We start from the raw sequence: 24,318 nt of genomic DNA on the forward strand, positions 1-24,318 counted from the left end.
CTATACAGTAGGTCCCTGTTGGTTATCTATTTTTATATCTAGTACAGCATATAGTTAATTCCAACCTCCTTATTTATCCCTCCCCTTTGGTAACCATAAGTTTGTTTTGTAAGTCTGCAAGTCTATTTCTGTTTATAGTATGTTTCAAAAGCAAAGTCACTGTAATTAAAAAGTCAAGCAAGCAGTTTGTGATAATCTTCTTAAAATAATAACTTTACACTCAAGCAAGTACTTGGAGGTAATCTCCTTCAAACATACTTTATAAAGTACTGACCCATTGATTGTGTGATTAGCTCATGATTCCTTCTATGGGGATTCTAAATACATTTACTAACTTATAATGTAAATAAACACACATGCCAGTGATTACAGAGGCAAAATAAAATGTGGACGCATTTTTTAGCACATATACTTGGTCATTGTATTAGCAAACACTAATGGCATATATATGCTCAATAAGTGTTTCTGGAGATGATTTGGTGTTAGAGCTTTAGAGACTTCTTATGTGCTCAAGTTACCAGGTAATAGTTTTATGAAAAAAAACAATTTCCCTAAATGTGGAAACTTCTTAGCAGAGAAGATGAAGATTCTCTTTCGTAAGGCTTATATGTGTATCTTACATATGCAGGAAAAACCACCATCACTAAGGTCAACAGTGACCACATCCCAGCTGTCCACCTTTAGTCTTGTTCCCTTGATGGCATCAAACACTGCTGGTCCGCCCTTCTTGATCTCCTCCCTTTGATTCCAAGACGCTGCATCCTCTCCTTCCTGCCTCTTTGGTCTTCCTTCCTCAGGTTTGTTAGCAAATTCTTTCCCCACCTAACCAGAAATGTGTTTTCTGCAGATTTCCATCTGTGACCTTCTTTTCTCCTAATTTCACCTTTTGCCTGGGTGACTTCATTCATTGTTCCATGAATGAAATCTAGAGTTCCCAATCTCAAAAAGTCACTACCTCTTTAGTATGTCCCAACCTTTCTCTTCTTCAACTGCTTCCTCTATTCAGTGGTCCTTAGTTTTCTTCCTATTTATCAGCCCTTTTTGCTGCCATTGTCTGTATCGTACATATTAAAGTTGTCATCAGTCAGTTAGTGTCTGTCAATGTGGTAGATCTTTGTACCCATCTCTCTTTATTTTCCATGTCACTCTTTTAATTGTCTACCAGGTGTTTCAGTTCGTGTTCCTAGAGTCATCTCTAGCTGCTGACTCTGGTCTTAGAGACTCGTGATTTGGGCCTTTCTCCACATTTGTCAGGGTATAACTCATCGAGTTCTCGGTTCCAGTGCATTTCTCCTTGTCTGGACTTTTTTCTTGGTCTAGCTTATTTTCACCTTGCCCAGTTTCTTCATGAAGTTTTCCTTCAACCCAACTGCAAGTTATTGGACTCTCTGTGGATTATGATTTCTTTTCAAGCCATGAAAAGTGAAAGTCGCTCAGTCATGTATGACTCTTTGCTACCCCATGGACAGTCGTGAAATTCTCTAGGCCACAAGACTGGAGTGGGTAGCCTTTCCCTTCTTCAGGGGATCTTCCCAATCCAGGGATCAAACCAAGGTCTCTCACATTGCGGGTGGATTCTTTACCAGCTGAGCCACAAGGGAAACCCAAGAATACTGGCGTGGGTAGCCTATCCCTTCTCCAGTGGATCTTCCTGACCCACGGATCAAACCAGGGTCTCCTGCATTGCAGGTAGATTCTTTACCAACTGAGCTATCATGGAAGCCTTTTTTAAGCTATGGATGACGGCTATTACACAGTGACTTTAGTATTTACCAGTCTCCAGGTCTTACCTAGAGTGTAAATTCATTGAGAATAAAACCCATTTGCTATCTTTGTGCTCTCAGAAGTACTTTCACATAGCTTTTGTTTAGTAAAAAAAAAAAAATCATTTGAATAAAATGATTCATTAACTGTATAGTGGCCAATAATTACACTTGATCATTTGTTTTGTTAGAACATACATTTTCAGCTAGATTTAAATGTTTTCCCTATTTCCCAAAAATAGATTTTGCATATTTTGATCAAATGTGAATTTGTTTAGCCATAATTGAAGGATAAAAAGTCACTTGAATGCCCTTCTAACATAGATTCTCATCTTTAAAATGAAATTTTGCAAATATTAGGGTGGGCTTAAGCTTCCTATAATCCAAGATATTCTTGCCTTTTTCTTCCTTTTAGATCTCTACCAAAATACTTCCCTGCTGTGCTGAAGCTACCCTCTGTTAACTATTATTTTAAATCTTTTAAGGGAAAATTGCATTCACTTAAATGAAATTTAGTGTGTAGAAAATACTTACCTTATTAAACAGAGCCACTGTAGTGAATATTACTAATGGTGTAAACTGTTGTGAAAACAAACAAAAGTAAATTGAATAGACTAATCAGCCATTATTGTGCTTTACATTTTCTTTTCCAAACTATTCATATCCTTGAAGTTTCCGTATCAGGTAGCTGTATGGTAACTGTATCTGTAAATTTTATTTATGTACCTGAGACTGGAAGAGGTGAACCAATTATTTAATTCCTGTCTATGGTACACTTTGTGGTACACTTTATGGTACATTAAGAAGCAGAGACATTACTTTGTCAACAAAGGTCCGTCTAGTCAAGGCTATGGTTTTTCCAGTGGTCGTGTATGGTTGTGACAGTTGGACTATAAAGAAAGCTGAACTCAAAAGAATTGATGCTTTTGAACTGTGGTGTTGGAGAAGTCTCTTGAGAGTCCCTTGGACTGCAGGGAGATCCAACCAGTCCACCCTAAAGGAGATCAGTCCTAGGTGTTCATTGGAAGGACTGATGTTGAAGCTTGCAACTCCAATATTTTGGCCACCTGATGTGAAGAGCTGACTCTTTTGAAAAGACCCTGATGTTGGGAAAGATTGAAGGCAGTAGGAGAAGGAGACGACAGAGGATGAGATGGTTGGATGGCATCACCGACTCAATGAACATCAGTTTGGGTGAACTCCGGGAGTTGGTGATAGACAGGGAGGCCTGGTGTGCTGTGGTTCATGGGGTTGCAAAGAGTCAGACACGACTGAGCGACTGAACTGATACGGTGCACTATGAATTGTATCTTAAGAGAAGGAATCTTATTTAGTGATGAATCATCTCCTGAGACATTAATGATCTTATTGTCAAAAATAATACCATTAAAGAAAGTAGACCACAAGAATCATTCCCAAACATTCCTCCTAAATAATGGGAAAACTACAATGAGATACCTCAGGTTAAAAATTGTGACTCAAAATATGTGTTTATTAAAACAAAAGGAAATAGCAAAAAAATGGTTTTTTTGCCTGATTTGTGTGTAGATGAAAATAAGGATTTTAGTAAACTAGTTATTAAGAGTTGATTTGTTTTTGAAATGTATTTTTTGTATACTGAGTGTTCCCCAGATTCTTAAATTTATTTTTCTTTATATAAAAAAGTATATGTTTCAATCTCAGTAATTGTTTATCCTAATGACTTTATGGGGTTGTTCCCAGTTACATGTATAGAAAGAGAGGAACCAGAATTTTTAAAATGGATGCTTGAGTTTGTATTCACACAGGACACTGTCTATACAATAAATAATCAGTATGGTTATTGTTGTACCATTCTCTTATACTGTATTTTTAAAAACCTTTTTTTCCTGCTGCTAACCAATGTTATGCATGCTTGTATAAATTTACAGCAGTACAGAAAAATATGATATAGAAAAGTAGAATTATCTGTAGTTCTGTTACTGTGCCAGTCAATAATTAGTTTAGTTCAGTCACTGATGTGACTGTTGTGACCCCATGGCCTGCAGTATACCAGGCTTCCCTGTCCATCACTAACTCCCAGAGCTTAGTCAAATTCATTCCATTGAGTCAGTGATGCCATCCAACCATCTCATCCTCTGTGGTCCCCTTCTCCTCCTGCCCTCAATCTTTCCCAGCATCAGGATCTTTTCAAAAGAGTCAGCTCTTCACAACAGGTGGCCAAAGTGTTGGAGTTTCAGCTTCAACATCAGTCCTTCCAATCAACACCCAGGACTGATCTCCTTTAGAATGGACTGGTTGGATCTCCTTGCAGTCCAAGGGACTCTCAAGAGTCTTCTCCAACACCACAGTTCAAAAGCATCAATTCTTCGGTGTTCAGCTTTCCTTATAGTCCAACTCTCACATCCATGCATGACTACTGGAAAAACCATGGCTTTGACTAGATGGACCTTTATTGGCAAAGTAATAATGTCTCTGTAATACCGATTTATACTGGCCAGAATTTAAATACCACTAAATGTGTGACAGTGTTGTAAGTGCTCTTGAGTATACTGATTAATTTAGCCATAGAAAAGAATGAAATAATGCCATTTGCAGCAACATAGATAGAGCTAGAGATTATCATACAAAATGAAGTAAGTCAGAGAAAAACAAATACCATATGATAGCATGTATATGTGGAATCTAAAATATGATACAGATGAACTGATTTATGAAACAGAAATTGACTCGTAGACCTATAAAACAAATGTACGATTACCAGGGGGAAAGGGGGTGAGGGAAGGATAAATTAGAAGTTTGGGATTAGCAGATACAAACTAGTATATACAAACTAAACAACAAGATCCTAATGTATAGCACAAAGAACTATATTCATTATCATGTAATAAAAACCATGATGGAAAAGAAAATACTTTGACAAAATACTTTGTATTTTTTTACAATAAAAATTGAAGTCCTAAAACAAAATGTATGTACACACACATATATATATATATTTGTTTTGAGTCATTTAATATGTAAGAACCCTATAAGGTACGACTTGTTATCACTGCTTATCAAATGACAGAACTGGCCCAGAATGGTTAAGTAACCTGATATGCTTGCTCCCAGTTTTTTCTATGGGTAGATTATCATTTGATATTATTGCTATTGTATTATTTACAAAAATAGGAACAGAACATACTGATGCTGTTTTACCACGGTCAGGTCCAAAACAAACTCCCCTGAACCACCAAAACTGCTCTTCACTCCACTATGTAAATATAAATAGCACCAGCATATAATTTTTCTGCAAGTCTGGTCAGTACCATCTACTTTAAGAATGAAAAAGCCATTTCTCACTGTCTTCACTCCTTTAAGCTCAATCCAAGCTGTTATCATCTCCTGCCTGGATAATTGCCGGAGTTGTTGTAGCTGGTCTCCCCACTTCCAGCATCACCCACTCCTGTAGTCCATTCTCCAGGCAGCAGCCAAAGTCTGATTTTTAAATGTCACTCAGATCATGTTACCCTTCTGCTTAAAACATCTCAATATTCACATCCCTCGTGACGGTGCTGAAAATAGCACCCTGAGTCATCGTCACAGCCCTGGAGACCCGTGTGGTCCCTCTCTGTCCTCCTGGGCCCCACTCCTACCTCCTCCCATCTCCCTGCCTCCTTGCAGCCACATTTCCATCTCTGGACCATGTCATATGCATTCCTACCTCCGGGACTTCACACTTTCTCTTCCCTTCTTTGTCACCTTTGCACAGTCGGCTCCTGTGTCCTTTCATTCTCCCCAAAGCAGCCTTCACAGGCTACCTTTCTAAAGAATCCTAACCCTCCAGTGCCCTGTCCAATCTTGACCTCTGTCATTTTCTTCAAAACACTTACCGCTATCTGAATTTATTTCCTTATTTCTGTATTGCCTTTTTCTCCTACTGTGGTAAAAACTCCATGAGAATAGGAATTTTCTCATTCATCCGAGTGCCTAAAAAAGGCGGGGCACGTCAGGCTTTCAATGAATAGCTCAATTAATGAACAATTTAGACACCAGCAATAGAAAGATGTTCCTTGAAGTATTATTTGCATATGCCTCCGAATTTTCACTTTGCTCTAGATTGCTGAATGAATGCTTGAATTGATTGCCCATGGAAAGAAACTTTTCAGCAGCTAGGGATGTTGGTAAAAGCATCTATCTGATTAAATGAAAGTACAAAAGACAGGTTTGCTTAATTCTTACTGAGTGGGCTTCGGAAATGAGACAGAGTGTTCTTGTTGTAGGAAGAATTCTGGTCACTGAATAGTGGACCAATCACTGCAGTATTGTTAGGTAATTGTTAAGAAGATGGGGAAACAACACAGTGATTCCTGGGAAAGCAGAACATGGTGCATTACCATTCACAGCCAGATACTCCAGTTATATTTTGATCAGTAAACGTTCCTTTTTCTTGCACAGCTTCTTACTGCTTCTCCCCAAACATCCAGCCATTTGGGGAAGAAAGCTAGCCCAGTAAGTGTTTTTAATGATGGGTTAGTATAGCCCCTTCCAGTTGTCACAAAAATCAGCATGAACCTTTGATTAACCTCTTCAACTCTTCACTGAATCATTAGAACTGTTCTATTTGGTGCTGAAAATACTTGCATCTTACTTGTATTTCCCAGAGAGACACTTGTCTTTACAAGTGGAAATACAATGCTCACTCGTTTCTGCTTTAATGATATTTCAACGTATGTGTTAAGTCCTATGAATTACCTTTGTCTGATTATAAAATTCTTTCTGAGAACAATATTTCTTTGATTACCAAGACCAAAAATGACCAGGTTGGGAAAATTTTCCCAACTCTTTAATATTAAAATGGTTTTTAGCAGGTGGAGTACATACATGTATGCAGAAATTTCAAGCAAAGTCAGTATAGCACTCATATAGCTGCAAGTAAGATTTTAAGTGCCATAGGATTAGCTATTCTAGAAAGAGTAAGTTTTTACATGTAGATGTTTTTCTGCTGAACCAGAGCAAAAATGGCTGTATAGGACACTGTCTATAATTTGAACTTGAAGTCCATTTTATGGATAAAACTTTATTATGACAGGCTGTTCCATTTATCTTTTGTGCTCATCTTTATCTTAAAAGGATATCTTAAAAAAGATCTTAGCGATCACCTATTCAACCTTTTTTATGGTGAGAATTATAGCCCAAAGAGGGAAGGTGGCTTTGTTAAGGTTTTAGCAGTTAGTGGCTAAGCTGAACTGAGAACAGGAGGCTTTCTTGCTAAGTCCCTGTTCCTGCCTTTACCCCTGTATGTTTGGGGCTCACATCCAATAAAGATGTTTAGATGTAATAAGATGTTAATGTCTTGTGCATACTATAAAGAAATTCTGACATTCAGAGTCACTCAGTGAGCTTTGTGTTCTGATAAAAACTTCCTCTCCTCCCTGTTCCCACTTACAAAATGTGGTAATGCATTTCCTAAAACTGGATGGATACCCTCCCAACCAGGTACCATCTTTCAGTTTCAGAGATATCACATGATAGGATGTCGGTGGAGACAGGAGTTTTCCTGACCCCTCCACCCATTATGGCCTGTCTTCTGTGTTAATAATGCACTTGGATGTGGGATGGCTTGCTGAGCTTTTGAGGATAGTCTGTCTCCCTGGATGCCTTTTTCCCTGCTCTGTGCAAAGCTAAATGAACCATAGGGGAATTGAACCTATAACCTTGGCCTCATTAATTTACCTGCTGTAAAAATCTCCTTTTGGAAATTTATGTTCTGCTGTGATGAGATTAAGGCTGTGATTTCATTCATTCAATAAGCAGTCTCAGCATGACACTAATGGCAGCATAGAGCACAGAGAGGCAGAGGACAAGGTCTTTGCCCTCAAGGGTTTAAGATGAGTGCTCCAGTCAGGAGTGTCAGGGCAGAAGTGATGACTGACTGCTGAGGCAGGGGGATTAGCAAAATGCAAAAGCAAATCATGAGAACAGAGAGGGGTGTGTGTCCTGCTGGGAGAACATCAGGGACCCTTGAAGGATGGACGGGTTTTCCAGGAGTTGGACTGGGGGTGGGTATACAGATGGTGGTGCCCAAGCCCGTGGATGGGGAGATTGCAGTGTGATGAGCACAAGCACGAGAGGACGTGCACGATAAGGCAGAGTCACACAAACATTACCGTGTATGGTGGTATTGGGCACGGGGATGATGGACTATTTCTAACCTGGAAAGAATCAGAGCTCTGTATCAGGAAGTGTCATTTGTCAGCCACCGTGGAATGAACTGGAAGGGAGGCTGGGGTTGAGGGAGAACCCTGAGGAAGTGATGAGGGTCCGAAGTGGTGGAGGTGGGTCAAGGCTGGGCCAGCAGGGCTTGGTAACTGAGTGGATATGATAGTGGATGTTTCAACCTGGGTGCCTAGCAGATGGCAGTATCCTTCTCGAAGCCAGAAGACAGAGGCAGGGCAGTTTTGTAAAGGAAGTGGATGCATAAAATTGGAACATCGGGGAGAGGTTGGAGTTGAATGTAAAACTTCAGGAATCATTCATTAGGAGAGCTGTCTGAGCTGGGATAAGTAGATGAGATCATCGAGATAAACTGTAGAAATGAGAATAATGGCTCAGACGGTAAAGCGTCTGCCTACAATGTGGGAGAGCCGGGTTCGATCCCTGGGTTGGGAAGATCCTCTGGAGAAAGAAATGGCAACCCACTCCAGTATTCTTGCCTGGAAAATCCCACGGATGGTGGAGCCTGGTAGGCTACAATCTATGGGGTCTCAAAGAGTCGGACACGACTGAGCGACTTCACCTTCACCTTCAAAGGTAGAACACTGAAGAAAATCTACACTGGTGATCAAGACAGTGAGAAAAGAGCCTCAGAAATAGAGTGAGCTCAGTAGACTATTACAGACACCGAAGAACCGAGCACCGCCGAGAGGTATGTGGAGGCTCTCTTGTAATTGAGAGATGTCAGCAGACAAGAAGGGAGAATAACCCAGGTTTGCTTTAATTCTGTCATTGGCCAAATTATTGTTTTAATTAGGATTCATAATGCATCTTTTTGATGCTTCTCTTTGACTTTATCTTAATTCAGTTCTACTATATACTTTTCTCGAGAGAGTTAAGAACCAAGCACATTCTTGTATGTAAGGAGTGCAGTAGGAGTTCAAAATTGATGATGGTTGTGAAAAGGCCAGTCATCTTAGACCACTCATTTATCCCAAGTGTTAAGCAGGAGCCTTATATGTACCAAGGACTGTGCCATGCCCTGGGGACACAGTGGCAAAGAACCACAGACACAGATGCAGGCCCCTGTTGAATTTACCTTCTTGTGTGAATGAAGCAAAATAAAGAGGAAAATAAACAGACTAAAGAAGGAAAATAGACAACATGTTCAGTGGTGACATGTGCTAGGGAGAAAATAAAGCCAAAGAGGAAGGAGGTTCAGAAGAACAAATGGTTTCAGTAGAGAGGTCAGGGAAGGACTGATTGAGGAAATAACATTTGGATGAAACCCTGAAGAAGCAGGGGTTATACATATCTAGGTGAACAGAGGACAACACGTGCAAAGGCCCTGAGGTGGGTGCATGTCCAGTGTGTTTGAGGTCTGGCAAGGAGACCAGTGTTCCTGAAGGACAGCAGGCATGTGAGAAAGGTTAGTAAAGTTATAGGGACCATACCGGGGCCCTGTGGTCATAGGCTGACCCTGACTTTTCCTCCGAGTATAAGGGAAAGCCCTTGGATGAGCAAAGAAATAAATAAGAATCATTCTGGCTATAGGAGAAGGAGGGGGACAAGGACAGACAGGAAGATCAGTGAGCAGGCTTCTGCACATCCCAGGAAGAGGTGTTGGTGGCATGGACTAGAGTGGTCCCAGAGGAACTGTGGGAAGTGATCCAAATATGTATGCTTTCTGAGGGTAGAGTAAAGAGAAATAACAGATTGAGAAAGAAAACAGAGGTAAAGAGTCAGGGATGAGTCCAAGTTGCTGTATTGGTCTGCTGGGGCTGCATAACAAAGCACCACCATCAGGTAGCTGAAATAAGAGAAATGAGGCCTTTCATGGTTCGGTAGGCTTGGCCATGCTTAACGTGTAGGCTGAGTTGGTTCCTTCTGAAGGCTGTGGGGGAGAATCTGTTTCACCCCTCTCTCCTAGCTTCTGGTGGTTTGTTGGCCTGCCTTGGCTTGTCAGAGTATCACTGCCTTCATCTTCACATAGCATTCTGCCTGTGTGTGTCTGTGCCCCAATGTCCTCTTTCTAGTAAGAACATCAGTCAAACTGGATTAGGGCCCACCTTCTCCATGAGGACCTCATCTCAACCAACTATGTCTGCTGTGCCCGTATTCCCAAATAAGATTCCACTAAATCCAAATAAGATTTAGTTTTAGGTGAAAAACTAAAAATAAGGTTACCATGCAATCTAGCAATCCCACTCCTGGGCATATATCCAGACAAAACTGTAATTCAAAAGGTGTTTTGTACCCTCATGTTCATAGCAGCACTGTTTATGAAAGCCAAGACATGGAAGCGGTAACCTGAATGCCCATTGAGAGATGAATGGATAAAGAAGTTGTAGTACATATATGCAATGGTATACTACTCAGCCATAAAAAGGAACAAACTAATGCTGTTTGTGGTAACATGGATGCAAGTAGGGATTATCATCCTAAATGAAGTAAGTCAGAAAGAGAAAGACAAATACCATATGATATCACTTATATGTGTACCCTAAAACATGACAAAAAAATGAACCTATCTACAAAACAGAAACCAGCTCACAAACATGAAGGATGGACTTGTGGTTTGAGGGGGCTAGGGAAAGGATGAGGAGAAGGCAATGGCACCCCACTCCAGTACTCTTGCCTGGAAAGTCCCATGGATGGAGGAGCCTGGGGGGCTGCAGTCCATGGGGTTGCTGAGAGTCGGGCACAACTGAGCGACTTCACTTTCACTTTTCACGTTCACGCATTGGAGAAGGCGATGGCAACCCACTCCAGTGTTCTTGCCTGGAGAATCCCAGGGACGGGGGAGCCTAGTGGGCTGCCGTCTATGGGGTCACACAGGGTCGGACACAACTGAAGCGACTTAGCAGCAGCAGGGAAAGGATGAACTGTTAATTTGGGGTTAGCAGATGTCAGTATCACATGTAGAATGGGAAAACAACAGGGTCCTTCTGAAGAGCACAGGGAATGGTATTCAATATCCTGAGATAAACCATAGTGGAAAAGAATATATATACATGTATAACTGAGTCTCTTTAGTGTTCAGCAAAAATTAACACAACATTGTAAACCGCCTATACTTCAATTTTTAAAAAAAGATTGTCCTCTGATGCCCTAGGGGCCAGGACTTCAACTTACAGATTTGGGGTGGGCAGGGAACACAATTCAGTCCATAGCAGTTGCCAAGAAAATGTGTTTGGAGAGAAGAGGAGAGTTCCAAAGACTAAAGTTAAGAGGCTTTTTAAGTTTGAGGACCCAGACCAAAGTTCACGAAAATGTTCAGTGCAAATCCCACGTATGCTTGCAGTTGTAGAAAAGCACTTACATGCTAGTAATGACTTTTAAGCTATATTCTAATTGTTTATGGCTTCCAGGTACTTCCCTGTGCAGCATAGGAAAGTCAGACAGCGTATGAATTGAGTTTTACTGGCTAATATGCCAAAGAATTTATTGGTGCTGAAATGGAATGTTTTGAATGTCATAAAGAAGTCAAAGGACACTAATAAAAATAATAAAGAGCACTTTTCTCAGAAGGAGAAACAACTTTGGAGAACATCATTTCAGCCCTTGATTTAAGAAGTTGTTTTCTAAAAAGTCCGTCATGCTACAGTGCTTGAGCAGTGGCACTTTGCTCCTTCATCTGTTTTTGATGAGAAGGTAGTTAAAACATATAAAATCATTAAAAAAAATCATCAAGGCAATAGTACCGCATTTTAGCTAATTCATAAAATAGAGAAATCATCACGGTAACTTAACCATTCTAGCCTTTTGATATGTTTTCTTTGAGTCTTTTTTTCATGTCCCTGCTGTTTAACTTAGAGACAAAAGCTTGGATAGCAAGATTATGATAGTGACATACAACAAATCTACCCAACATTTCCTCAGCACGTCCAGCTCAAATTTCTCTTGCCTTCCAGCTCATATTGCACATTCTGCCTCCTCGGCCCCATCTTTGTCTGGCTAAGGTCTAATCATCCTTCAAAACTTGGAAAGGCTTTGGGGAAGCCTTCTGACTGGTGTATTCCCACCCTTACTGGTATGGAAAGCTGTGCCGCCATATTACCCCACACCTAAGCACATACCATAATACGTCACGCCTTCACCAGCTTTGATGACAGGAGCTGGGAAGTTCATTTATTTCCTCAGGACCTTTCACAGGACCTGTGGGTAGATATTCAATAAATGCACGTAGACTAGGAAAGAAAAAATTACTTGCCTGGGCCACATCTGCCACTGAGCCATGAGACCTTATTAGAATTTAAAATTGTTTTGTTCAGATTGTGCCATAAACCAGTACAGGAATATGTAATATATCTTGAGAAGAGTCTCCTTAAAAAGTATTCCATGTATATTGTTGCTTCAGGGGTTAAATTTATCCCTCGAAACGGAATCCTTCAGTTTGTAACCATGAAAGTCGCCTTAGATAGTTACCTGTGTGGCTTGTTTTTAGTGTTGACCATGTCCCTTCCCAGGTGGCGCCAGTGGTAAAGAACCCGCCTGCCAATGCAGGAGACATAAGAGATGTGGGTTCGATCCCTGGATCGGGAAGATCCTCTGGAGGAGCACATGGCAACCACTCCAGTATTCTTGCCTGGAGAATCCCATGGATGGAGGAATCTGGGGCAGGGTGGGGGAAGGTGCTCTACAGTCCATAGGGTCGTAAAGAATCGGGCCCAACTGAAGCGACTTCGCACACACACCTGTCTCTTTAAACCAGTAAACACAATGAGCTGAATTGAACATGCCTAGGTAAGTTAACATGGAAAAAATGCAGGAGCTTAGAGGGTGAAATTGCTGGCAAGAGAGACAAGAATTTATTTTAATTTGTGCAATGTTTTGGAGAGGGGAGAGTTTCTCACCTGGCATAATTGAGATACAATCTGAGTCCAAGTGAGGAGAGTTGAGAAGAATTGCAATAGCCCTTTGACACCAAAAATACTTTCTTGATGACTTGGTTCAAGACTTCTCTCCTCCCTGTTCACCTAGAATGCAAATAATATTTTTGGTACACAGTCTCAAAATCAGGAGAAGGAAGAAAAAGTTTACATGAGATTGTTTATGGTTTCCTAGTACTGAGAAGAGGCTTTGCTATAGGGGATTCTTGATACATTACTCCTCTTAGGAAGGTTTTGGCTTCATTTCCTATGTGGTATGGGACCTTATTGAATTTATTGATGGAACCAGGATGAATGACAGATATTGAGCTGAGCTGTACAGCATGTCAAATGTGCCACTGCAGTGCAGTTACTTAAATCTTGATTTCTTTCCCCAGCTCTACTTTACGAAGTGTTTCTACTGGATCCTCAAGACCTTCCAAAATATGTTTGGTGTGTGGGGATGAGGCTTCAGGATGTCATTATGGGGTAGTAACCTGTGGCAGCTGCAAAGTGTTCTTCAAAAGAGCAGTGGAAGGTAAATGTTCATGTGGGTGTTCCTTTTACACATTTTTTTCCTAGTGTATAGTTTACTTGCACAGTTAACTCTCTAGCATTATTGAGAAATAATAAAAAATGTTTTTAGATATAATCTGTCAGTGAAAAATAATAATAACACCTTGCCTAAAAATCACTTGGAGATTTTTCACTGAACAATATTTAATGGCCAAAATTTGAAATTGTGAATTGGGAACAACCAGTTAGAAACACTGGTTTTTTGGTTGTTGATTTATCTCAGTTTGTTTTTCACTGAGACTTAGAAAAATAATTATATGTCACCATAATTTAATTTGCATGATCTGAAAGGGCGTTTTTTAAACAGTATGTCTGCCTTGTCTGTGTTTCTATATAAATATACGTGTTTGTGGCAAGTTAAAACATATCAGGATCATGTGTATAATTTAAGTTGTATTCCTTACAGAATTATGTCATTTAATAGCTGTTTGAGATTCCATGTCTCCATTTTAGTCCTAGTTTTGTTCTTACTGAAAGTTTTCAAACCACTATATTAAATGAAAAATTATACTGAGATTCAAGTATACATAGGATACCTTTTGCTTCTGTCTAAGTAATCATACTTCCTAAAAATAAATGGTCTTTTGGTTTGTTTCTGCTTTACTGCAGCCTCACTTCCAAGCAATTAATTAACATCATACTTAGGCCAGATGGTTTAATTAATGATGAGTACTAAGACTGGTCAAAGAGTAGAATTTTTTTGCTATCAGAAGTATTGTGTTATCGACACTTATTCTCACTAAAGAGTTCAGCCTTAAGATATCTGCAGGTGTATTTCTCAGAATATTTTTCTGAGAGATGAATTGGTGCTTTAGAGACTTTTAAGCATAAATGATTTGAATGTTTCATCTTTATTTTGCTGATTCTTTAGAGACTTTTAAGCATAAATGATTTGAATGTTTCATCTTTATTTTGCTGATGACCACAGGAAATGTCCTTAGTTCTCAGATGAAAAAAGCTGACTGAGTAGTAATTTCTGTGCTTCTGAGATTGATCCTGCACTATTTAATTGATAGCACACGATTCATGTTATTTACACAATTAATTATTTAATAGTCCCCAATCCCAGCATTGAATTGATAATAGGAGTTCTGTATCTATTTCTCAGGAGATGCACTTTTGTTACAGGTGACAGAAAATTCAACAGAAACTGGGTTAAGAACAAATGGAAATTCATTGGCTCACATAAGTGGAAAGTACTCTTAACGGGTGTGGCTTTGGGCCAGCCATGGTCTTAATCTGGGTCCTTCACACGCGGTCTCATTCTCTCCATCGCTGGACTTTGCTCTGGCTCTGTTTTCATGTATTTTCTTTCATGGTGATAAGACAGCCACCAGACCCCCTTTAGAAAGAGGTTTGAAGTTCCCAGGAGTTATTATAAAAACCCCCAATTGAACCGCCATGGTCTGACTTGACTCACACGGCCCCCTCCAAACCAGTCACCATGGCAGGGGAGGGCAGCGATCTGATAGGCTGGTTCTGGCCAACCTGAGCCACTTAGACCAACGGTGGGGATGAGCGTTTCCTGGAGAAAAAAGTGGGGTCTATTACGAGAAGGCTGATGTCTAGAAAACAGCGGAAAGAAGTATGTATAAAACTGAAATCAGTATAATTTTTTAAGACTGTCTTTCTGCCACCCTCTTCTTTCTTAACTCTGTGATTGACTCCGTAGTAGAAAAATAAATAAGGTTTGACTCTGCCATCTTTCTAATGTCACTATATACCTTCCAATATAAGGGTTCCCTCCCTAGGCTCACTAATGGGTGAACAAAGGTGATAAGTAAAAATAAAGCAGTGAGAGAAGGACATTTAAAGAGAGTGTCCTGTATTACCCTACCTGCAGGTCAGCTTTCATATCAGAGCCCACGTTTTGGCTATTTACAAAGCCTGCCCTTCTCTGCGAAAAGGTTTTCTAGGTGTTTTTGCTTAGTTATTGTTGCTTTAAGTAGTTTCTCTAGAAGTAGCTAAGGAAAGAATTGTTTTTATAACTGAGGGACATATAAATGTGGAAAAGCCTAAACATGGATACGCCTTTGTTTCACTGGAATGCTGATCAGTAATAATGGATGAGCTTTGATGAGTCCCTTTTAAAACTTTTATTAATATAGCATATTTACTCTTTATTTGGGAATTAGAATTTATCACTCATTTGTGTGAAACAAGGCTATATATTTTAAATATAAACTTCATCAGAGTAATGACTTTTTGTTTCGTAATTTGTATTTGCTTTTTTATCGTGGGTGCATGTGAAAGAAATAGGACCATCTTTGAATTGGAATTTTTTGGTTTAATAAGAAATTATTTTTAAAATATTATATCTAATTCAGGGCATTAATTTCACAAAGTTATGGTATATGAGTGTTATTTTTATTCATCTTTTTACAGATGAAGACATTTGGGATCAGACCCAGTCAACTAACCTATTCAGAATCATAAGATCAAACTTAAACCCATGTTAGAGTCTTATAACTCCAAGGCTAGATGCAACCAAAGGCCTCATAACTAAATCTCATACTCTGTTGTTTCCATTTTTCATAATTCTCAAGTTTGTGAAAACCCTACTCTGCCTGCTCAGTGACCGTGGTAGCAGTGATGTAAACACTGAGAAACTGTCCCAGTGTGTGTACACACACACATATACAAGTGTGTATATGTGCTTTTATATTTGAATATTCATTAATTGTTTTCTGGTTTTAACCTTAAGCTCCTTCTTAGAATATAAAAACAGGGTTCTAAGCACTTGAGCCTAGAGGGAGCTGAGAGAAGGAGAGTCTGTTAATTAGGAAAAAAATGTTTAGTGCTATTTAAATAATTTTTTAAATTATTTCAAATGAAAATAATATTTAACTGTCCTTGTTATTTTCGAATAAGGTGCAATTTCTGTAGACAATTTATGTCCTAATCTAGCAACAATGAGATTTTATTTAAAATACAGAAACATTTCTCTCTGTTTTAGCATATCCCAAGTAAAACTTGTTTCTATCATTAAAAAAAAAAATCGAAAGGAACTGCCAATACCAGAGCCACTTGAGAGAGAACGGGGGAAAACCCAACAGTGTGAGTTTTGAGCTTGTTGGCTTAATTAAGACTTTATGTGCTAGAACATGCCTCTCAGAAGCTTGGTTTGATAGTGTAGTGGTGACTACATAGGAGAACTGCACACCATTTAAGTGTAAATTATGTTCTCTGTGTTCTGTCTAGTGGGATATATAGATGTGTTTTTTTTTTTAATTCATAAACATTTAATATAAAAACCCTTAGAAGCCTCAACTGGAATACCTTTTTTTTTTTTGGCCAATAATGTCACTTCAGAGTCATATTACTTTACCTTTCAATGGAAATGTATCATTTTATTTTTTAATTTGAATTGCTTATTTGCCTTGAATGTTTGTTAGGACCTTTCCTCTCCGACAAAAGAAAAAAAATGAGCGTGCGTGCACACACACACACATACTCATGATTACCCACCCCGACACATATATTTTAAACAGGATTCTCCTGAGTGGTGGAAAGTGGAGCTGGCTTTAGGGTCAAAAGACTTGGTTTAATTTGCAGATTTGCCACTCACTAGATGTGAGATTATTGCAAATTATATAGCTCACCTGGGCCTCCGTTTCTTTATATACACAAGGAAAAGGTAACATTGCCCTACTTAATGCTTTGAAAAATTACATGAAAACAAGATCTTTTTGCAGATTTTATAAATCATAAAGTGGCATCAAACTATTAGATCTTGACTCTTCTTTAAAAACAAAATGCTGCAGTTCTTTGGCCATGTCTGTACACAGGGACCATGGAAATGATTCAGTAACGTTGCACGGTTAGGTCTGCATTTTTTCGTCATTGCAGCTTCATTTTTTCCCGTAGTACTTCATTTTGCCCATAGAACTGGGCTTTGCAATCGTAAGATCTTTCTAGACTAGCAGTTCTCAAAGAATGTAGGGGCCAAGGGTCAAGTGTGGGGGAATGGAGGGTCTTTCAAATTTCCCTCGAGGGACTTTTCCACATTTTCCAACATGGACTGAACTGCCAACATTCACTCCCGTAATGAACCTTCAGAGCTGACTGGATCAGTGCCACCTGTGAGGGCTGCACAGTAGAGAAAATTTTGAGAGATACCAAGCGAAATTTCAGCATCCAGGTTCAATGTCTTTAGGACAGGAAAGGACCTTATCTCTGGAACTTAGCAACACTGCAGATATTTATTAGCTGCTAAAAGAATGTTTGAATGTACGCATGAATGGACCTGCATGACATAAGAGCATTCCAGGTTAAATGACTCCTCTGCTCCCTGCAAATCAGTAGATTAGCAGCAAACCTGGCCCAAGAATTTACACAGGCCTTTTGACATCTAATCTGCAACTTCTAATTCTACTCTTGAGTTTTTACTGTCTTTGTCTCTTTTCAACTATAAATTGCCATTGGTTTCATCACATGTGTATTTTACTTTGCGATCCCTCAATGAATAGAGCTGACTACATTCAGCAGGCTATTTTATAACCTAATTTTGTTTCTGGATGCTCAGTATACAGGTAGTGTCTGGAAGACACAACCACCACAAATCACTGAAGAGTTGCAGTGTTGTAAAAGAAGAGAGCTCATTATTATGTAAAGTCAGCTGGATTTATATTTTTGTAAGCAGACCTGTTAGGCTAAAGAATCCATATCTTGGTATGGCCAGTCAAATTATATGATGCCTGTTTCAACACTCAGACCTTTCCCTGTAAGTTAAGAGACTTATAAATCTATTTCCTGAAATGACACGGCTTTGAAAGACCTAATTGCAGATTTCTCTCTGGAGTCCTCAGATTTGCAGTATTTAATGTACACAACTCTGGACATGTACTCCTCATCCCCGTCCTGTGTACTTCACAGCATATAGATGAGAAATCTTTCATATCATAAACAATATTGTTTGGAGTGAAAATGTTTTTAAGGACCTGTAATGGTTGACTGAGAGTTAATTTTCGTCACTTTTCTAAACTTGAACGAGTAAACTGAACAGGTCCAGAGGAAAGTGTGTCTCACTGTTTCATGGACCCAAGTTATACCCGGCAGGCTGTATGCTCTTGAGCAAAAGGACCAGCAAGTGAGAGTGTGAGCAAATGTGAGGTCTTGGGGGCTGGACAATTGATTGACAGTGAGATTATCCTGCAAAATAGAGCACTTAAATTGAGTTTGACACGGGATTAGGATGGTATTACATAGTAATCAGCTATTGCCTTATAATTGGCAGTATAAAATTCAGGAAATAACACATACTTTATTAGATGTCTTCGGGTCATGGTGTGATATATTTCTCCGTGTGCCACATACGGGAATCTACTGCACACCAGAGGCAATTGAGCCTCCTGTGAAACTGCTGTCAGAGGTTGCAAACCAGAGACTGTTCTGACTTAGAGTTTTCTCATGAAACACTTTAAAGATTAAGTCTTGTTTTTCCTTTTACCAGAAATTAGGAACCAGGTAACCCGATTCTAGCTACTTAAGCACTTAAATAAATACCTACCTGGTTGATCATATCTAGGACTTTTATAGATACTTCTTTCCTCCTGACTTAAGCCCAAGGCTTTAGTGGTTTTTTGTTTGTTTGTTTTTAATTTTTATTGGAGTAGAGTCGATTTACAATGTTGTGTTAGTTTCAGGTTTACAGCAAAGTGAATGTTACACATATATCCACTCTTTTTTAGATTATTTTCCCATATAGGCCAAGGCTTTAGTGTTAATTGCAAATGTTTGCCCAGATTTTTTTATTTTAATATCCTTTCAGTTGGTTGCCATGGGAACACACAGAGCCAAGACATTTAGGCCAACCTGGAAGGTCAGGGAAGCTTCTTAAAGCATTGACCCCCAAACTGAATCTTGAAGGATTGAGATTGGCAGTGCTGAGGGAGAGAAAGGACAGGCTGGCTGCACAGGGCACCAGAAGCAATTCTGTGTTACCCCTGGGAATGTGTGAGATGCAAGGAGATAGGAGGGGAGACTAAGGTGCAGATTGGACCGAGGTCCTGGACTCTAAGGAAGGACCTGCATTTATTCCTGGAAAAAACAGACCCTCTCAGTGTTTCCATGCAGCAGAATGGTGAGCGCAGGTTCACATGTAAGATCTGGCTGTAGGGAGGTATGCTTATTTAACCAGGGTCAGCTCCAGGGGCTCTTTCAAGTCATTTTCATGAGAGATGACAAGAGATAGAACAGTGTTAAGGGTAGAGAAGAGGGGACAGCGTGCCAGACTGTCGGGAAGTAACACTGGTGGGTCTGTATTGGAGGTAAAGAAGCAAAGCTTTGGGATGTTTCCCCAAGCTTCACTGCTTCTGCCCTCTGCTGAGATTGGGGACCTGGAGTGGGAGCAGCTTTGGGGTTATGGGAGGCAAAGGTCATTCATTCAACAAATATATATTCTGTATTCACTGAATGGCAGGCACTATTCTAGACAAGGTCTTCCCAGATGGTGCTAGTGGGAAAGAACCCACCTGCCAGTGCAGGAGATGTAAAAGATTCAGGCTCAATCCCTAGATTGGGACGATCCCCTGGAGGAGGGCCTGGCAACCCACTCCAGTATTTTCACCTGGAGAATTCCATGGACAGAGGAGCCTGGCGGACTATGGTCCATGGAGTTGTAAAAGAGTCAGACATGACTGAAGCAACTTAGCAGCAGCAGGATTCTAGACAAACCTAAGGACTTCTTGGATGAAGATCAAGTGAACAAAATAGACCAAGATCCTTTCCACGGTGGAGCTGAGATTCCAGTGAGAGGTAGTGGAGAGATTAAACATAATAAATGAGTTATTTGTGTGGCATATAAAAAGGTGATAGCTGCTCAGGAAAATAAGCACTGCCAGAATAAAGGGGGTTGGAATGAGATTCTGTTTGGGACAATGAGTTTGAAAATGTCAGTAAACCTTCAGACGTGTCTAACCGGAAGTTGCATTTATGATTCGGAAGCTTGGGGAGTAGGGCAGAATAAAAGTTTATAGAATCCTCATCCATGAAAACAGATGCATTTGCCCAAGAAATAGACAAGGAATAAGGCAAGATTAGAACCTTAGAGAACGTAAATCTAGGACATTGTGCGTGTGTGTGTGTGAGTGTGTGTGAGTGTGTGTGTGTGTGAGTGTGTGTGTGACACACGTGTGAATAATGTCCTCCAATTTGTACACAGAAAATTTTCAGTTACTTTGTCTCTGGTTCTTCTGAGTTGAGCCGAACTTGATAATTGCATCTGTGGAACTTGCAATCCCAGTTTTTGCTCTTTATTTATCATTAAGCTTGATTCTTTTTGAATCTCAGCCAGTCCAAAGCCCACAACCAAACATGGTAGCAAGGAAATTTGATTTGCCAACTCTGGACAAAAATAATGCCACATATGTAGCAGATGCTCAAGCCACATTTGTTGATCAGTGATCATCAAAGTGTGTGTGTGTCTGTGTGTGTCTGTGTGTGTGTCTGTGTATAGGATTCCCCTTGTTTCTGTCACGGTTTCTCTGAAATCAAAACAATGTCGAAGTGATTTATTTGAAAATGATTTTGAGTAGGGACATGTAAACCAAAAGTAAAGTGGTATTCCAAAGAGAGCTTCTTGTTGTTTAAAATTTTAAATGAAGAACTTCCCTGGGGTCCAGTGGCTAAAACTCCAAGCTTCCAATGAAGAGGGCATGGATTTGAACCCTGGTTAGGGAACTAAGATCCCACGTGCCCTGTGCTGTGGCCAAAAAATTTTTTAAAATGAATAAATTTTTAAAAATGTAAATGAAGGCCCACTTCAAATAAAAATTTGAAAAGTCTAAATTAGAAGCACAGTAATTTTCGGGTATTTCCCATGCCTCTGTGTTTGTTTGCAACCCATCTATCTAGTTCTAAAGCAACTCACAGGGTTCCATGAGACAAAATGAAATTTCTTGGTAAGTGAAATGAAAAACAGGACAAAGGGAAGATGAGAGCAAGAGAAAGGAGAGTAAACCAAGAATTGGGATAGTATAGAGAAGATATGCCCTTTGACCTTGGCAGAGATCAGCCACATGCTTAGCTTTCTCATCCCAAGCCCACAGACAGTGGTGACTCACCTGACTTAAAATGTTCTTAAAGACTAGATTAGGAAACCACCTGTTTAGAAGAAAGTTTTCATGAGCTGCTTTGGTTGTAATGTACCTCTACTTTTCATGTGAATTATAACCCTGATGCTGGGAAAGATTGAAGGCAAAAGGAGAAGAGGGTGGCAGAGGACCAGATGGTTAGATAGCATCACAAACTCAATGGGCATGAGTCTGAGCAAACTCTGGGAGATAGTGGAGGACAGGGAAGCCTGGTGTGCTGCAGTCCATGGGGTTGCAAAGAGTTGGACATGACTTCAGGACTAAACAACAGCAATAACCTGAATTTTTTTTTTTTAAGTAACTCTTCGATTGGTATTCATGGAATTGTTTGGTTTATCTTAAGGTACACTGCTAGGAACACGCTTTATTCTGTCAACTTCCTGTTCCTATAATAATCACTATTTATTTGTGGAGCAGTTCCTCAGTCCAGGCAGGAACTGTGCTGAGTCCTCCAGAGGGAAAGAGTGAAAATTCAGAGTAAAAGTTTTGTGGGTTCTGTATGGTACTATCTTCAAAACTGAGCCCTATAAGCAATCTTTATGACAAGGAAGACAGTGACTATTTTTTAGCAAGCCTTAATGGTATGATCCTTCAATTCATAAAATTAATAGCCACAGTAGTAAATATTTGAGTACTTCTTTTGTGCCTCTTATGCTAAGAACTTTATTACATATTATCATTTTAATCCTCATGATAATCCTATTAAATGGGTATGATTATTATCTCCCCCATGATAGCAGTTAGTCATCTGAGGCAGGTGAGAGGTGAGTTAGTCAGTCCGAGGTCACCCAGATCAAATGAAGTGGAAGAACTGGGATTTGAACCCTGGAAGCCCAGGCATGCTGACTCTGTCCACTTAGCACACAAGCTGTACTGCCCCTCACAGAGTCATATCAGAGCCCAACTATTTTTACACCTCGAAAAGTAGGGCAACATTTCTGGCTTTAGAACACTTAGGAAGACTACATTATAATTTAACAGTTACCTCGCTATACCCTAAATAATTAACTCCTAGCCATTCCAAGTTGAAACTCTCATTCGAATTTCTGTTGCCCTAATGAGAAAGAAATTGGGTAGTCTCTATTTTTCTTCTTAAGGGATGAACTCCCTATTTTTAAAAAAATTACCATTACCACCCTAAAGTACTTCTTTAACATCTTGATATTAATCTGAAGCCTGATGGAAAATTTTTATCTTCTTGTGTTTCATTTCCTGTGTGTGATAAAAATTAGATGTAGCCTATCAGGCCCAGAGAACCACTGCAGGAAGAAGCTTGCTTCCCAAAAGCTGAAAGCCCCGAACCCTTCAGCCTTGCTGTCCACTTGATGCCTGGTGGCTCAGAGACAGACGCAGGACTGCTCTCGCAGAACCCAACTCAGGATGTGATTAGGATCGTACTGCTTCTGTGATTCCCTCCTCCTGAGAATGATTTGACATCGAAAATGAAAATTGCTCAGTTGACTGCAGTCAATACTAAAACATAGCTCTGGAAGATGAGAAGGAGGAGGAGGCATTTAGGCTTTAAAGTGGAGGCCAGTGGTGGAGCGATGGGAAGATGGGGGCTTGAACCTGAGTCTGCTCAGTTAGGCAGTTCAGTGAGGGCCTGGCCAGTGCCCAGAATGGAGAAGGTGGCTGAACAAAGACACGGGGGCCAGGTGAAGGCTGTCACGGTGCAGTGAGAGGTCTCAGTCCTTCTTAAACCCTGTGAGTCTTCTATCAGGGAAAAATCATTGCAGTAGCCCCTTGGACAGCAAGGAGATCAAACCAGTCAATCCTAAAAGAAATCAACCCTGAATATTCATTGGAAGGACTGATGCTGAAGCTGAAACTCCAGTACTTTGGCCACCTGATGTGAAAAGCTGACTCATTGGAAAAGACCCTGATGCTGGGAAAGACTGAAGGCAAGAGAAGGTGGTGGCAGAGGATGAGATGGACGGATAGCATCATTGACTCTTTGGACATAAGTTTGAGCAAACTCTGGGAGACTGTGAACAGGGAAGCCTGGTGTGCTGCAGTCCACGGGGTCGCAAAGAGCAGGACACGACCGAGTGGCTGAACAACAGTAACACAGCACAGGCAGGGTTGCCCCTTGGTGTCTGGGCAGCGGCTCGTGGCAGGTACCGCCTGGAGGAAGAGATGACTGGGATGGGATTGTGGCTGATGGAAAGTGGAAAGGGCCTGGCTTGGGATGGAATTGGGGCAACTGAACAAAGGCCTGATGGGAGAGGTGAGAAGGAAGAAGGGGCAGGACCTCATGATGGCTTAGTTCTGAGCACTGTTGGAGGTCTCTGATGGAGATTTGGGAAGAAAACACTTGGAGAATGGAGAGAATGAGAAGCATTTAAAAGTGTTGACATTGAATCACCCAAAGAGATAAAGCAGTCCGTATGGAAAAGCAGAGACAAAATTCTAAAGCAGTTCAGTTTTTCCCTGGAGATATTTCCTTGTGCATTTGAAAGTGCCCAACTAGGTATTGGGTAGTTTGGCAGATCGGCTTAGTTTTAGGTGAAAGATGTCAGCGACTCCTGGATTTGGTGCAGAACATGGGAAGCTAGGCACTGGAACTGAAAGCCTGGTGAAGGTGCTGGGTGCTCAGCACTGGAGAAACCGCCCTGCGGGGTACGATGACCGTTGGGTGGACTTGTGCCACTGTTACTGCCCGTATCAGAGGTACTAAAAGATGACTCTAGCAGCTCATGGCATCACAGGAAAATACAACATGAGATATTAATGATAAGGAAGGCAGAAAAATTCTGTAGCCAAAACAAAATGTCCATGTTTCAGGTCTCCAAAAGCTTTGCTCTAATTTTTTGCTCTTTAAAGACAGACATAGTCAGC

At 40.3% G+C, this 24,318-nt stretch overlaps 1 protein-coding gene across 2 annotated transcripts in view; it reads left to right on the forward strand.

The window, feature by feature from the left end:
- The window catches only part of NR3C2 (nuclear receptor subfamily 3 group C member 2), a 428,013-nt gene that overhangs the window by 195,854 nt on the left and 207,841 nt on the right, over positions 1 to 24,318 (forward strand). For both annotated transcript variants that reach the window (XM_040251354.1, XM_040251353.1), the window contains exon 3: positions 13,210 to 13,349. In XM_040251354.1, the coding sequence (XP_040107288.1) occupies positions 13,210 to 13,349 (140 nt within the window). The remainder of the gene's footprint in view (positions 1 to 13,209; positions 13,350 to 24,318) is intronic.

This window comes from Oryx dammah, unplaced genomic scaffold (genome assembly GCF_014754425.2).
Source record: "Oryx dammah isolate SB20612 unplaced genomic scaffold, SCBI_Odam_1.1 HiC_scaffold_12, whole genome shotgun sequence".
In the NCBI taxonomy this organism is placed as follows: Eukaryota; Metazoa; Chordata; class Mammalia; order Artiodactyla; family Bovidae; genus Oryx; species Oryx dammah.